Below are 13,306 nucleotides of genomic sequence, written 5' to 3' on the forward strand. Positions count from 1 at the left end.
TCTCTCTCTCTCTCTCTCTCTCTCTCTCTCTCTCTCTCTCTCTCTCTCTCTCTCTCTCTCTCTCCCTCCTCTGTCTCTCTGTCTGTCTCTGCCTATTGACAACTGGCCTTTTTCTTTAAGACAAAATTTACTTATACTTCCGGTGCTAATGGTGTCACTTCATTTCTCTAGCTCTCAGTTTCCCTCTCTGTAAAATGAGGGAGTTGACTGAGATGATCTCTAAAGTTCCTTCTAGTTCTAAAGCCTTTGTACCTATCTCATGAGCTGTTGTATGAGGCTTCAATGAGATAATGCACACAAAGTACTTTGCTATCCTTAAAGCCCTATGTACATGTGTTAGTGATTATTATTATAATATCCATGCTTTTCTACTCATCAGTCTAGAACCACAAGTCTAGCAATGCCCCTAGTCAATTTCCCTTTTAGGGTTTCTTAAGCACTAAGCCTAAAACTTTTTTTTTATATTGCTATTCTGACCAGCATCAATTCATCATTGACAGGGGAAGGTTTGTTCTAGAATGGACCTACCAAATCCCTTTGGAACATACTCCAACCTACAGAAAGTAATAGGAGGGTTCACCTATCCCTTGTAACACCATTGGTTTTCTTCTGCTTTTCTTCTCTTCCCTTCACCTGAAATCCATCTTTTCCTTTCTTTTCTCCTTTCCCTTCTACTTCCTGAAGCTTCTGCTTATGGAATTCCAATTGTCTTAAAGTTTCCAGGTGGGTTTCTAGAACCTCATCCATTTATGTTCATTAGACCAGCCTGGCTGGACCCTTTTGCTCTGGGTCCTTGATACTCTCTAGCTGAGCCTACCTCTCTCCCGTCTGTAATACCACACTTATCTGAATACTGGAGAACCAACTTCTAGTGACCTCAATCATCAGAGCATAATGAAGAATCAGCCAAAAAAAATCTAAGACCAAAACAGAAAAACAAACAAAAAACCCCCTCAAGAGGCAGTATGTAGAAAGAGCTTTGGACTGGAAGTCAGGAAACCTAGGTTTTACTCCAGGCTTTCCTACTAACTCATCTAATAATTGTATGCCTTTAGTAATTTCTTCTTTCTAGGCCTCAGTTTATCCATCTAAAAATGAGGAGGGGGGGTGACTAAATAATCCATGAAGTATTTTAAAGCTCTGATATTTCATGATTCTGTAAGAAAAGATCTATAGTTCTATCTATATATTGACATATAAATTCTCTTGGGCCATTGAAATAGCTGTCACAAAGCCCATGCACTTTGTTCTGTAGAAGGGGCCCTCAGGCCACCATTCAGATCTTATTTGCTTTAATTTACATATAATTCTAACAACATTGTCTACATTTATTTTTTTTTTCAGACCACAACAGATCAGAAGCAGCAAATTAGAAGAGGGAAGAGGTAAAAGGGTAGGTACACTGACAAATCGAAGTAACATCTGACAGCATGACAACAGTGAAGAAGACTGAAGAAATCACTCTATTATAGCACAGGATAATTACTATTTATCACAACGATGACCTTGAGTCATCAAGAAAAGGCTGAATTATCTTCCATATATTTTGTTTAAGGAGGCAGAGACACAGGTGTAACATATTTTAGAAACACTTCCACTAATATGAACACAAAAGTCTGGCACTTAAGGGGGGCAGGGGTAAGCTTCAGTAGTTTGGAGCACTCAATTATTCAAAACCCCTCATTCCCCAGTGATTCCAGATGAATGGCCTGCTTTGGGGCAGTTTGCATAGATATGTCCTTTCTGCCCACAGAGGTTACACACAATTCCCTTTTTGCAGAAGCTGGTGCTATGTCCCTGCTCTCCACACCTGAAACACTTTTCCTGGCTACATGTTAAACTCATGTGATTCTTGGAACCACATCTATAGCAGGTCTTTGGCTGTCCCTTATACCAGCTATAGCCCTTCTCTGCACCTAAATAAAAGGACCCTGGCAGGTGGGTAATTCCCTCCTCCCCTTGCCATAGTTCAATTTCACACTTATATTCCCCAGTCCAGACACCAAACCGATCGGCCACTTTGACTGGAGTGGTTAACACATCACAGTGTCTCTTTAACCAAGTCACAATGTCTCCTGTATCCACAGTTTCATTCCTAAAGAGGATGAACAGGGTCTTTAGCCTTGGTTTTGTCAGCTGAATCAGCACAAAGTTCTCCCAGCAGTCCTGGCCCTTTTTTTCCTGATACTTTCTCAAAAATAAGTCCATTTTCTCTGCTGATCTGAAGCTCACATCAAACTCCTTACTGCCTGGAATTTGAATGACTGCATATATGTCTCTTGGGTTCATCCCAATCGACTTGATGATCAAGGTCCCCACTACATAGTCTCTCGTTGGGCAGCTGCTGTCCTCCCCTTGGAATCGGAGCCTCAGGATGAATCTTCCACTGAAGGCATCCCCCTGCTGTCCTCTTCCCCGAATGGAGGCTGCACTGATCCTCTTCTCTTCTCTCTTCTTCTTCTCCTCCTCTCCTCCTGTAGCCCTTACGGAAGACAAAACAGAAAAACCAGCAGCATCTGCTTTCTTCCTTCTCCCCCCTTCCTCCTCCCTCTTCTTCTTTCTCACCTCCCTGCCACCAGCCTTCCCTAACTCTTCAGCGTCTCCCTGCTGGCCCTCTCCTTCCACACTCTGGCTTGGAGCGGGCGGCTGACACTCACCATGCCCCTGGCCAAAGCCAGGGGAATACAGTTCTGAGCTGGGCATCTCTGAACTCCCACAGGTCTGCTCCTTCTGCTGTTGGGGTTTGAGCGGTTCTCAGTCCTTCTCTGTCAGGCTCTGGGTGGCTTGAGCTTACACCATGCTCTTCTCCTCTGCCTCCCCTACTTCCTTGGCTGCCTGCCTGGGTTGCTGCGGCAACTGCTGCAGTCCCCCGCTCCCCTCCTCCTTCTTCTCCTCCACCTCCTCCTCCTCCCCACCAGCAGTGGCCATGTTACCTCTTTCCCAGCATACACTACTGACTGCCAAGAGAGAAGGAGAGATTTCATTTCAGCCTCACTGACTTTTTTTAGCAGAAAAAAGCATTTTGGTGGTGCTTTGAATGGACATTTTCTCTCCAGTCCGCTACCAGATACATGCTCATTCGGCAAATCCTTATAAATACACCTCAGTTTCAGATTAATATAAGGAACACCTATTTTCATTCATTTCCCTTTCCTTATTTTTCCAGTGCTTCTTCTCATATACCCCCCTCCCCCCAAAATAGGCTGCATCTCTAGCATGTCCCCTCTTTTCTGCTATTCTCATGACGTATTGCTTCTTTCAGAATCTGAACCTCACCCATATTGCTATGAATTTCAGTGCCTCTGGTCACTTAAGATCCTCATTTTTCCTTCTTTTTCCTATCTTTTGACCCCATCCACTTTCCTCAGGTTCTATGGGACCCTCTTTTTACCTGAATAATTCTCCTGTGGCTCTTTGGGATTCTGCTAATAAATGCAAGAAAAATGAGAACATCTTAACCTGGCATTTGAAGTCTTTCATCATATGTTCTAGCTTCTCTTTCTAGCCTTATCTCATGCATTGTACATTCAATTTAATAAAAGGGGGAGATCACTCATCACTGCCCTGATCCTTGCCTTGCACTTTCCTATCTTTCTGCCTTTTCTTGTGCCTATAAAGTCTTACCTCCCCAAAGCTACCCCTCTAAAGCAATCAAGCCTTTGAAACCCTTCCCTTCCTTTTTCATAGAACTTTCCCTGATCCCCCTGCCCCACCCTTCTGTATTGGAAATTATCTCTCTTTCCTCCAATCTTTCATGGAGCTATGTTGGATCTCTTATTTACATTTAGCATAATGTAGTTTGTATCACAATTTATTGTGTAAGTCTTATCTGTTCTATTTCCAGTAGTAGGCCAGTGAGAGAAGGAAGAGTGTCTCACCTTATAAAGTGTTATATAAACATGTCATTCTTAACAAGTTTCCATTATTTTCTGAAGAATCAATCTCCAAGCATATATAGGTTAGCCAACTGGCACTGGTCCAGGGTGAGACCATATAGGCCTCAAAGAATAGCTAACCATCCTCTGAGGGAAATATGGTAGCATAATGGAAAGACACTCTCTCTTCTCTCACTGAGCCTACTAATGGAAATAGGACCGATAAGACATATACAATTAATTGTGATCCAAACTATATTATGCTCAATGGTTCAAGAAGTCCAAGCCCAGCTTTGTGAGAGAGTTGAGGAAGGAAAGATTATTTCCATCATGGAAAGGTGGGGCAGGGGGGATCAGGAAGATTCCATGGAGGAGGTACAAACTAAGCTAAGTGGAAGGGAAGGATTTCAAAGGTTTGATGTGCTTGAAGGTGTGGGGTTCAAGTAAGGGGGGTAAGGCCATTCTGGGTATAATTTTGGGCTAGACTGGGAATCAGGAAAGATTTGGGTTCAAACCCTGCTTTTAACACTCACTAGATGATTGACCTTTTCACTTAATATCTATTTTCTCATTTTTAAGAGTAGTACTTACTTCACAGGATTCTGGAGAAGATCATACTAAGGTATGATATATATATATATATATTATATATATATATATCAAGATATATGTGTGACTTATTCTTATTAACTAGGGCAAGCATAGGTCTCCTAAGAGTGAGAAGTCCTCTTCATTAGTTTGGTTAACATGTTAAAAATACCTGTTGTAAGGGGCAGCCAGGTAGCACAGTGAGTAAGAGCGCTGGCCTCAGAGTCAGGAGACCCAGGATCAGTTCCAGCCTCAGATACTTGGCACCCACACAAAAATAACTGGCTGTGTAACCTTGAACAAGTTACTTAATCCCAATTACTTCAAAAATGCCTGTTGTATGTATACAGAGCACTGAGCTGGGAGGTGAAGGAGAAACAAAGTTTATCCCTTTCTTCCATGAGTTTTCAGGAACATTTAACATACATGTGGCAAGAATCCTGGGTCAAGATTTGACTTCCATATCTTCCAGGGGCTCCATGAGTTGTAAAGGAGGTAGTTCTGGTCCTTCAGAAGGGACTAACTTCCTTAGGTTAGAGTCCCCAGTGACCCAGGTGGCTGGAGGGGATTCTCAAAGTAAAACAATGATAAGGTATCAGAGAAACCTCCCAGAGGAAATGGGGAAGAAAATGGATTTCAGGCAGAATGAGGAGGGAATGGTAAGGAACACAGATTAAGTACCTAGGAAGAACAAGGGGGTATGCAGGGAAAAGATAATTCTTGCTCAGAAAAGGAGACAGTGTAGGTCTGCCTAAGAAGAAACCAATTTATCTAAGGATCATAGAAGAGGAAAGAAGGAAGAAGAAAACTATTTAGAGAAATAAAGATATGAAAAACATCAAGAAGTGAACATCATATAATTTTGTGAGAAAAGCAGTAGATTTAGAATTGGAGCAACTGAAGACCCTTCCAGCTCTTAAATACAATACTAGGTATGTGCGCTCCCTCCTCCTTCCCTACCTTCCTCCCTCTCTTCTTCCCTCCCTCCCCCCTCCCCCCCCATTCAATACAGTAAACCACTTGGGTATCTAATACATGCAAGGTTCTGTCCATGGTTCTGAGGAGTTGAGACCTGGGTTTGAGTACTAGATCTGACATTAGTGGGTAAGTTATTCAATCTTTCTGAGGCTCAGTTTCCTCCTTGATAAAAATAAAGATAAAGACATTTCCCCTGTCTACCTTGGTTGGTGAAACAGCAGAGAAATAGTGTAATGGAAAGAATACAGGATTTTGAATGAGTTGACTGTTGAAGGGAAACTAAGTGACAAAGTGGAGAGAATATCAGGCCTGGAGTCAGAAAGACTCATCTTTCTGAGTTCAAAACTAGCTTCAGATATTTACTAGCTATGTGATCTTAGGTAAGTCACTTAGTGTGGTTTGTCTCCGTTTCCTCATCTGCAAAATGAGCTGGAGAAAGAAATGGCAAACCACTCCAGTGTCTCTGGCAAGAAAATCCCAAATTGAGTCATGAAGAGATGGACACAACTGAAATGACTGAAGAAAAACAGCTTGTTCATCCTTAGGCAAGCACTCTGAGCTTCATTTTTCTCATCTGTAAAATGGGGTTAAAAATTGTAGTACCTATTTCACAGAGATCTTGTAAAATTCAAATAAGGTAATGTATTTAAGGTATTAGATAAATATCTCCATGACAAAGAGTGTTTTATGTGTAAGTCAATACCATACAGGATTCCTTGACAAATGTGACCATAGAGATAACCCTCGATGTTAATGTGAACTAATTAATTAAGGTAGAAAATAGAAAGAGATACATTTATGCCAAAACTGTTCACCACTATTATATGTATGAAGTACACATGGAAGAGGCATTACTAATAATTCCAAGAGCTCCCATTTCATTTTGTTTTATTTTTGCAGAATTTTACATTTACTTTTTTAAAACATTTTTTATTTTGTGTTCTAAAACCTTGCTTTCTCTTAAGCTCCTTCCCTGCACATTAAGAAGACAAACAACATGATTCCCTTTATACATATGAAGACATGTAAAACATTTATATATTAGCCATATTGTAAAAAATAAAGCCAGGAAAAATAAAGTGAAGAACAATATGCTTCCATATAAAGCGCTCTTTGTTTTCAGATGACATTGTACGGACTGTATCATGCATCAAAAAGAGTCTCCTCAAAGATTATTCAAAAGGATTATTAGAAGGATTATTCAAAAGACATCAGACTAACAATCCATACAAGAAAAACTAAATGGATAAAACATGCCTGTTGCCATATTGTAAATGTAAATGGATTCATTGAATTAGTTCATTGAATTCAGTTCATTGAATTAGCAATCGGTTCGACTATTTTGGACATTTCCTGAAGATGGACAATGAAACTGGCAAACAATTGATTGGAGGAAGTAAAAGGCTGGGAAAATGTGTAATGTTTTCTACTGCTCTCAAGATGTTGTCTGTTATAAAGATTCATCTTTCTCAACCCAAATGTTCTCCTGGTGATGCTCTATGGTTGCAAATCTTGGAAACATCACAACCTATGAGAAATCAAAACTGCCAATGACCCAAAGGGCAATAGAGAGATGAGTAATAGACACAAATAAGCTTCAGGATATCATTTTTGTCCAAGAAGGGATAATCACAAGAAAATGGACTATCACAAAAAGAGGTGTGGATAATGTGTGTGGCATGAATGAGAGATAATAGATGGACAAACTCGAGTGCTCTATTGGTATCTTCAAAACATAAAAAGACTTAGAGGAGAAGAGAATAAGCATCCATGTAGTGCCTATGTGTCAGGCATTGTGCTAAGTACTTTTATGAATGTTATCTTATTTGATCCTCCCCCAAAACCTGTGAGATAGGTACAATTATTTCCATTTTACAGTTGAGGAAACTGTGACAGACAGAGCTTAAATGACTTGTCCAAGGCCACACAGCTAGTAAGGGTCCGATGTAAAATTTGAACTCAAGTCTTAACCCCAGTTCCAGCTCTTAATCTACTGTGCCACTATGCCACCTAGCTGCCTGAAGAGGAAGGCACCTAGTATGATCAGCTGATCTTGGAGGGATTATGGAAGGAGGTAGACCAGAATTACGGGAACAGATAAGAAAGAGTAGATGGGTTTGTTCTCTACTTATGGAGGGAGTACCCATAATGTTGAGATCACAGGTTCATTGATGATGTATACAGAGGCTCAGAGAACTCACCCACCAATTTTGATTTTATTTTGCTTTCTTTGGAGGGGGGAGGGCAGGGCAATTGGGGTTAAGTGACTTGACCAAGGTCACAGCTAGTATTAAGTGTCTGAGACAGGATTTGAACTCATGTCCTCCTGACTCCAGGGCCAGTGCTCTATTCACTGCTCCACCTAGCTGCCTCCAATTTTGATTTTCAAAAGAAATGTACAGAAAGAAAGTAGAAGCAAGGTCAGATAACAGAATGAACATGAGTAAGTCATAGTCCTGCAAAAAACATTGTTGGGGTTGCTGAAGCTCTGAATGAGCTGATGCTACTGGGAGAAAATAAGGAAAATAAATAGTTTTAAAAGCTAATATTGAGAGAAAAATGAGAATCAAAGAAAGGATAGGACCTTGGCTTAAGGTGGAGGGTATGATGATAACTGACACTCAAAGAAGGCAGAGATGCTCAATCCTTATTTTGTTACTGTTTTTTCTGAAAGTAGGATAACCTTTATACGGGATATGACTGAATAGCAATGACTAACAGAGAGTAGGAAATAGTGCAAGGATACTTATCTGCCATTGATAAATTCAAATCACTTGACCCAGATCCTTGGGTCCTGAAAGAACTGGCAATTGGGACTACTGAGTCTGTGATGTCTCAAGGAGTATAGAAAATAGAAGAAATACTATAAAACAGGAAAATGGCAAATGCTGTCCTGAATTTCAATAGAGGAAAGAAAAGAGTCTTTGAACTGCAAGCCAATGAGCTTGCTTTTGATACCTGGGGGAAGTTCCGTAGCAGATCCTTAAAGAGAGAGTTTTCCAACATCTAGAAAGGGAATTGGTAATCCCAAAGATCCAGGATGGTTTCTCCCAGAACAGGTCATGACAGGCTAAGCTTCCTTCCTTCCTTCCTTCCTTCCTTCCTTCCTTCCTTCCTTCCTTCCTTCCTTCCTTCCTTCCTTCCTTCCTTCCTTCCTTCCTTCCATCTTTCTTTCTTGGCAGAATTACTAACCTAGTAGATTAGGGGATTGTGTATAGTTTACCTAGATTTCAGGAAAGTTTCTGGCAGAGTATCTCATGTTATTCTCATGGAGAAGATGGAAAAATATGGATCAGATGATAATAAATCACATGGATTCGGAACTGATTGGGTGGCTGAATTCAAAGATTAAATGATAATGGCTCAATGGCAGAAGGTGTCCAGATCCCAGAGATCTGTGCTTAGTCCTATGCTGTTTAACATTTTAATCAATGACTTGGATAAAGGCATAGATGGCATGGTTGCCAGTCATATCTGCAGATGACACAAGTCTGGGAAGCATAGCTAAGACAGAATAGGAATTCAAAAGGATAATGACAACTAGAGTATTGGTCTGAATCGAATGAGACGAAATTCAAAAGGAATAAATATAAAGTCTTGCAACTAGGTACAAAAAAATTAACTTTGGAAGTATAAGATGGGAAGGCATAGAAAGACATAGAAGTTGTTCTGAAAAACATCTGGGAATATTAGTGGACCACAAGTTCAATATGAATCAGCAGTAGAATATGGCTAAAAAGTTAATTCAATCTGAGCTTGTGTTAAAAAGAGCAGAGCTTCCAGGAACAGGGAGATGATAGTCCTACTGTACTCTGCCCTCATCAGACCTTATCTGCAGCATTGTGTTCTGTTCTGGACACTACAATTTAAGGACACTGAGAAACTGGTGAGTGTCCAAAGAAGGACAATTAGTAGGAGATGTTAAGTTCATTTGAGGATCTGTTCAAGAAACTGGAGACATTTAGCTTGATGAAGAGATGGTAGAGTTCTTCAGATTTGTTCTGATTTATTCCCACAGGGTAGAACCAAGAATGATGAAGTCCAAAAGAGGAAAGTTTAGGGTTGATGTCAGAAAAACCTTCCTGCAATTAGAGCTATCTACAAGCAAAATGACCTGATGTAAGAAGTGGTGGGTGCCTTCTCCTTGGAGGGCTCTAAGAAGATCTCAGATTTGTTTTTGTATATGGGTTTTGCCAGATGGTCCTGGTGGTCTCTTCCAACTTTTAAATCCTATAATTCTATGAAGATTTCAGGATTAAATGCCAGTTATTATTTTTATCGTAGATTGTAAAGCTCCAATATCAAAGTGAGCTAGAATTACTGTGACCTTCTTCCTCTCTTCTGAGTGGCATTTAAGACCTTGGAAACTGTCCCTGTGTAATTATAAGTTAAATTCTTTCTTCCTAAATCTGTAAGCATACTGGAAAGAGTATGGCTTTGGAGGCAAAAGATCTGGGTTCATATCTGGGCTCTGCTACTTTTAGTCCCCATATGACTTTGGACAAATCCCTGTCCCTTTCTTGGCCTCAGTTTCCTCACCTGTAAAATGAGGGTCTTGGACTATATGGTTCTCAATCCATTGGCAGAAGACCCTTGGGGGATTTCAGATTTATTGAAAGGGTCTAAGAACCCATATGTATACCAGACGTCATTTAAATTTTCATGTAGCTTAAACAAAATATGCACCATGATTCAGCATAATAGATATACATTTATGGACATTAAAAAAGGAATTGCCCATACTTCAAAAGACAGGGGAGGAGGGAAGAAGGGAGGTGGAAAGAAGGTCCAGAGTTTAGCACAGTGCCTGCATAGAATAGGTACTTAAATGTGTATTGACTGAGAACTCTCAGATTAAACGATCTCTAAAATCCTGTCCAGCTCTAAATATAGACCTATTCCAATTCCCTAATTTTACAAGTAAAACAAAAGTTCTGGCTTTGTCTCTAAAACAGGCATACACTTTTCAAATGATTATAGGATTTAAACCTGGAAGTGCCATAGAACAGTGGGGTTCTTAACCTGAAGGAGGAGGTGTGAACTTGGTGAGGAAAAAAATTACATCTTTATTTTTAAGAACCTCTAACTGGAATTCAGCATTTCATTCAATTATAATTTTAAAACTACCTTTATGGAAAAGGGTCCATAAACATCACTAGACTGCCAAAATGGTCCATCACACACACACACACACACACACACACACACACACACACACACACACACACAATGCTTGAGTTGCTACCCTAGAGAAAGGGGAAAGTGAAACAGAGAGGGAGAGGGATTTTCCCAAAGTCGAAGCAGGTCTGATTCCAGATGTCTAGCTTTTTCCATGTTGCTGATGGAAGGAGCTTTGAAGATCAGCTAAACCAACCCCTTCTCATTTTACATTTGGGAAAACTGAGGCCTGGAGAGCCATCACACAGACAATAAGTTAGTAGATCTGAAACTAGAACCCCTTGTGGGGAAAAGTGATAATGGTCACTCCGTGAATGAGCCTCTTTTAGGGGGTCAGTTTATTCTTCAGTAGACTGGGTGCGCCAGAGTGGGGTGGTGGGAAGAACTAGATATCTGACTACACGTGTAATAACAAGTCCCCAGGCCTGTCTGGGTCTCTGTTTCCTCATATGCAAAAAGAGAGGATTTGGCTGGGTCATCTTGAAGGTGGTGCCCAGCTCTAACTCTGATGATCACTGCTCTATTTTAGGGCCCTTCCAACTGCGACATTCATTCCCCAATTCCATGGCCTGGGTCGGCCAGGAGAGGGGCGAACCTCCTTAGGCGGGCGGCAGGAGATGCAGGGAGTTGCTGTAACCACGCCTTTGTTAGAAGATGCTCAAGGCCTAGCAGCCGATCAGAGATTTGCAGCACGGACCAGACAGGGTCCATTCCGGACCGGAAGCCCTCGCCCTCCCTCTGCTGGGAGCATAAGATTTTCCCCGGGGAATTGCCCCGCTGCACTAGCAGGCTTTTCGTCCGCCCCTTCCTGGATCTTGCGCAGCTGTGCAGGAGGTGTGGCAGTGGCGCGGGGCCGGCAGTTCTGGGCACGGTGCGCTGCCTGGAGCTGGGCAATCGCCTGGCTTTCTACCAGACGCTTGGGTATAGCCCCAGTTGAGCCCGCTACGCTGCAGGCGACTGGGGGAGGGAGTTCTCTTAAAAGGTGCTTTGTGGGGAGTGCGTAAGCTCCGATTGGGTCGCAGAAAGTCCATCTTGTGATTTGAAAAGTTCCAAGCCTCATCCTCAGGGACTCTGCCTTCCACTTTTGAGTTTGTCCTAGGTACAAAACTATTCCCACCAGCAGAATTCGTAGGATGAAGCGTCCCCAATGCTGATTGATTTTTACTGCGACACTGCTAGGAGGAACCAGAGCCTGAATGTACTCAATGCACAGATAGGAAAAGCGAGGTGCTTACTTGGTGGGGAGAGGAAGGATGTCTAGAATTCACACTTATGTTAGATGCCCTGTTTTTCATGTGAGGGGAAAAGAGAGCCAATGGGCTGGGTCAGAAAGATGGGACTGGGGCCTCTTCATTTTTGTTGTTTTTTTTTCCAACTCAGATTTGTGGGTTCTTAGGATGGTAAGATTTAAATTTGGAAGGGAATCTTTGGGATCATCTGGTCTAATTTTACCATAGTGACCTCCCCTCCCCCAGTTTTACAAAGAAGGAAACTGAAACTTAGAAAAGTGTTGTACCCATGGTCACATTGGGTCACACACCCTTACTAAATTGTTCCCAGCCCTTGAACCTAGAGTCATAGAATTCCAGACTTTTAGAGTCGGAAAAGACCTCAGAGAACGTTTCATTTAATCATACTTTTTTAAAAATGCAATTAGAATTAAGTGACTTGCTCAGGGTCACACAACTTGTAAGTGTCTGAAGTCCAATTGGAACTCAGGTCCTCCTGAATCCAGGGCTGGTGCTCTATCTACTTCCCCACCTAGCTGCCCCATTTGATCATACTTTAATAAGGACCCTCTTTTGTCCAAATAAGAGTTTTTCAGTCTTTTCTTGGAGAACTTCAATGAGAAAGAGCCTACTACTTGGAGAGGCAGTGTTCTATAATGGTTAGAGCGCTGGCCTTGAAATGAGGAAGGCAGGGATTAAAATCGAATTCTGACCCTTGTTAGCTGTGTGGTCATAGGCAATCTCTCCGAACCTCAGTTTCCTCATCTGTAAAATGAGGATAATGCCTGTAGTAGCTGCCTGAAATGGTTGTGAGGTTAGATTTTAAAGTACTATGTAAATATCAGTTATTATTACTTTCTGAGTCAGGTCATTCCACTTTGGTGAAATACCTATTAAAATTTCTCCTTACAATCAACATGTGTCTTTAGAACTACCACCCATTGTTACTGGTTCTGCTTTCTGGGACAAAGCAGAACAAGTCTAATCTTTCATGGGACAGCCCTTCAAATTCTTAAAGACAGCTATCATACCTCCCTTAAATCTTTCTTTGATACTAGACGTCTCTAGTTCTTCTTAGACAGCATGATCTCCTGATTCTTGGGCAGCCTGATCACCCTTCTGGGGGCAATCCGAAGCTTCTTGAGGTTCTCCTCAAAATGTGCCTCCCAGAACTGAAGGGGATAATCTGAATGTTGTCTTCCCTATTTTGTAGTTGCAAAGCTGATTTTTGGAACCTAGGTGTAAGAATTTATTTTTACTTTATTTAAAAAAAAGTATCACTTCATTTTATCAGATTGATCCCAACATCTTATCCTGTTAATTTTGGAGGTGGGAGTGGGAGGGGGGAGATCTTGACTCTTTCTTGCTCCTACTTGATGTCATTTGAAGATTTGATGAGGTTACTATATATGCCTTTATATCTAGTATTTCAGTAATTTGTGATTTCATTGGTTATAG

The 13,306-nt window shown here is 41.3% G+C and overlaps 1 protein-coding gene across 1 annotated transcript in view; it reads right to left on the reverse strand.

Annotated features, from left to right (window-relative positions):
- Positions 1 to 2,968, reverse strand: part of ZCCHC3 (zinc finger CCHC-type containing 3) — a 2,991-nt gene extending 23 nt beyond the window's left edge. The window contains exon 1 of the mRNA XM_069073891.1: positions 1 to 2,968. This exon is cut by the window's left edge and continues 23 nt beyond it. Coding sequence (XP_068929992.1) covers positions 1,681 to 2,703 — 1,023 coding nt within the window. The 5' untranslated portion in view covers positions 2,704 to 2,968 and the 3' untranslated portion in view covers positions 1 to 1,680.
- Positions 2,969 to 13,306: the final 10,338 nt, after the last annotated feature.

This window comes from Petaurus breviceps, unplaced genomic scaffold, assembly GCF_028583685.1.
Source record: "Petaurus breviceps papuanus isolate PSGF00001 unplaced genomic scaffold, PetGlider_PUasm1.0 90879, whole genome shotgun sequence".
Classification (NCBI taxonomy): Eukaryota; Metazoa; Chordata; class Mammalia; order Diprotodontia; family Petauridae; genus Petaurus; species Petaurus breviceps.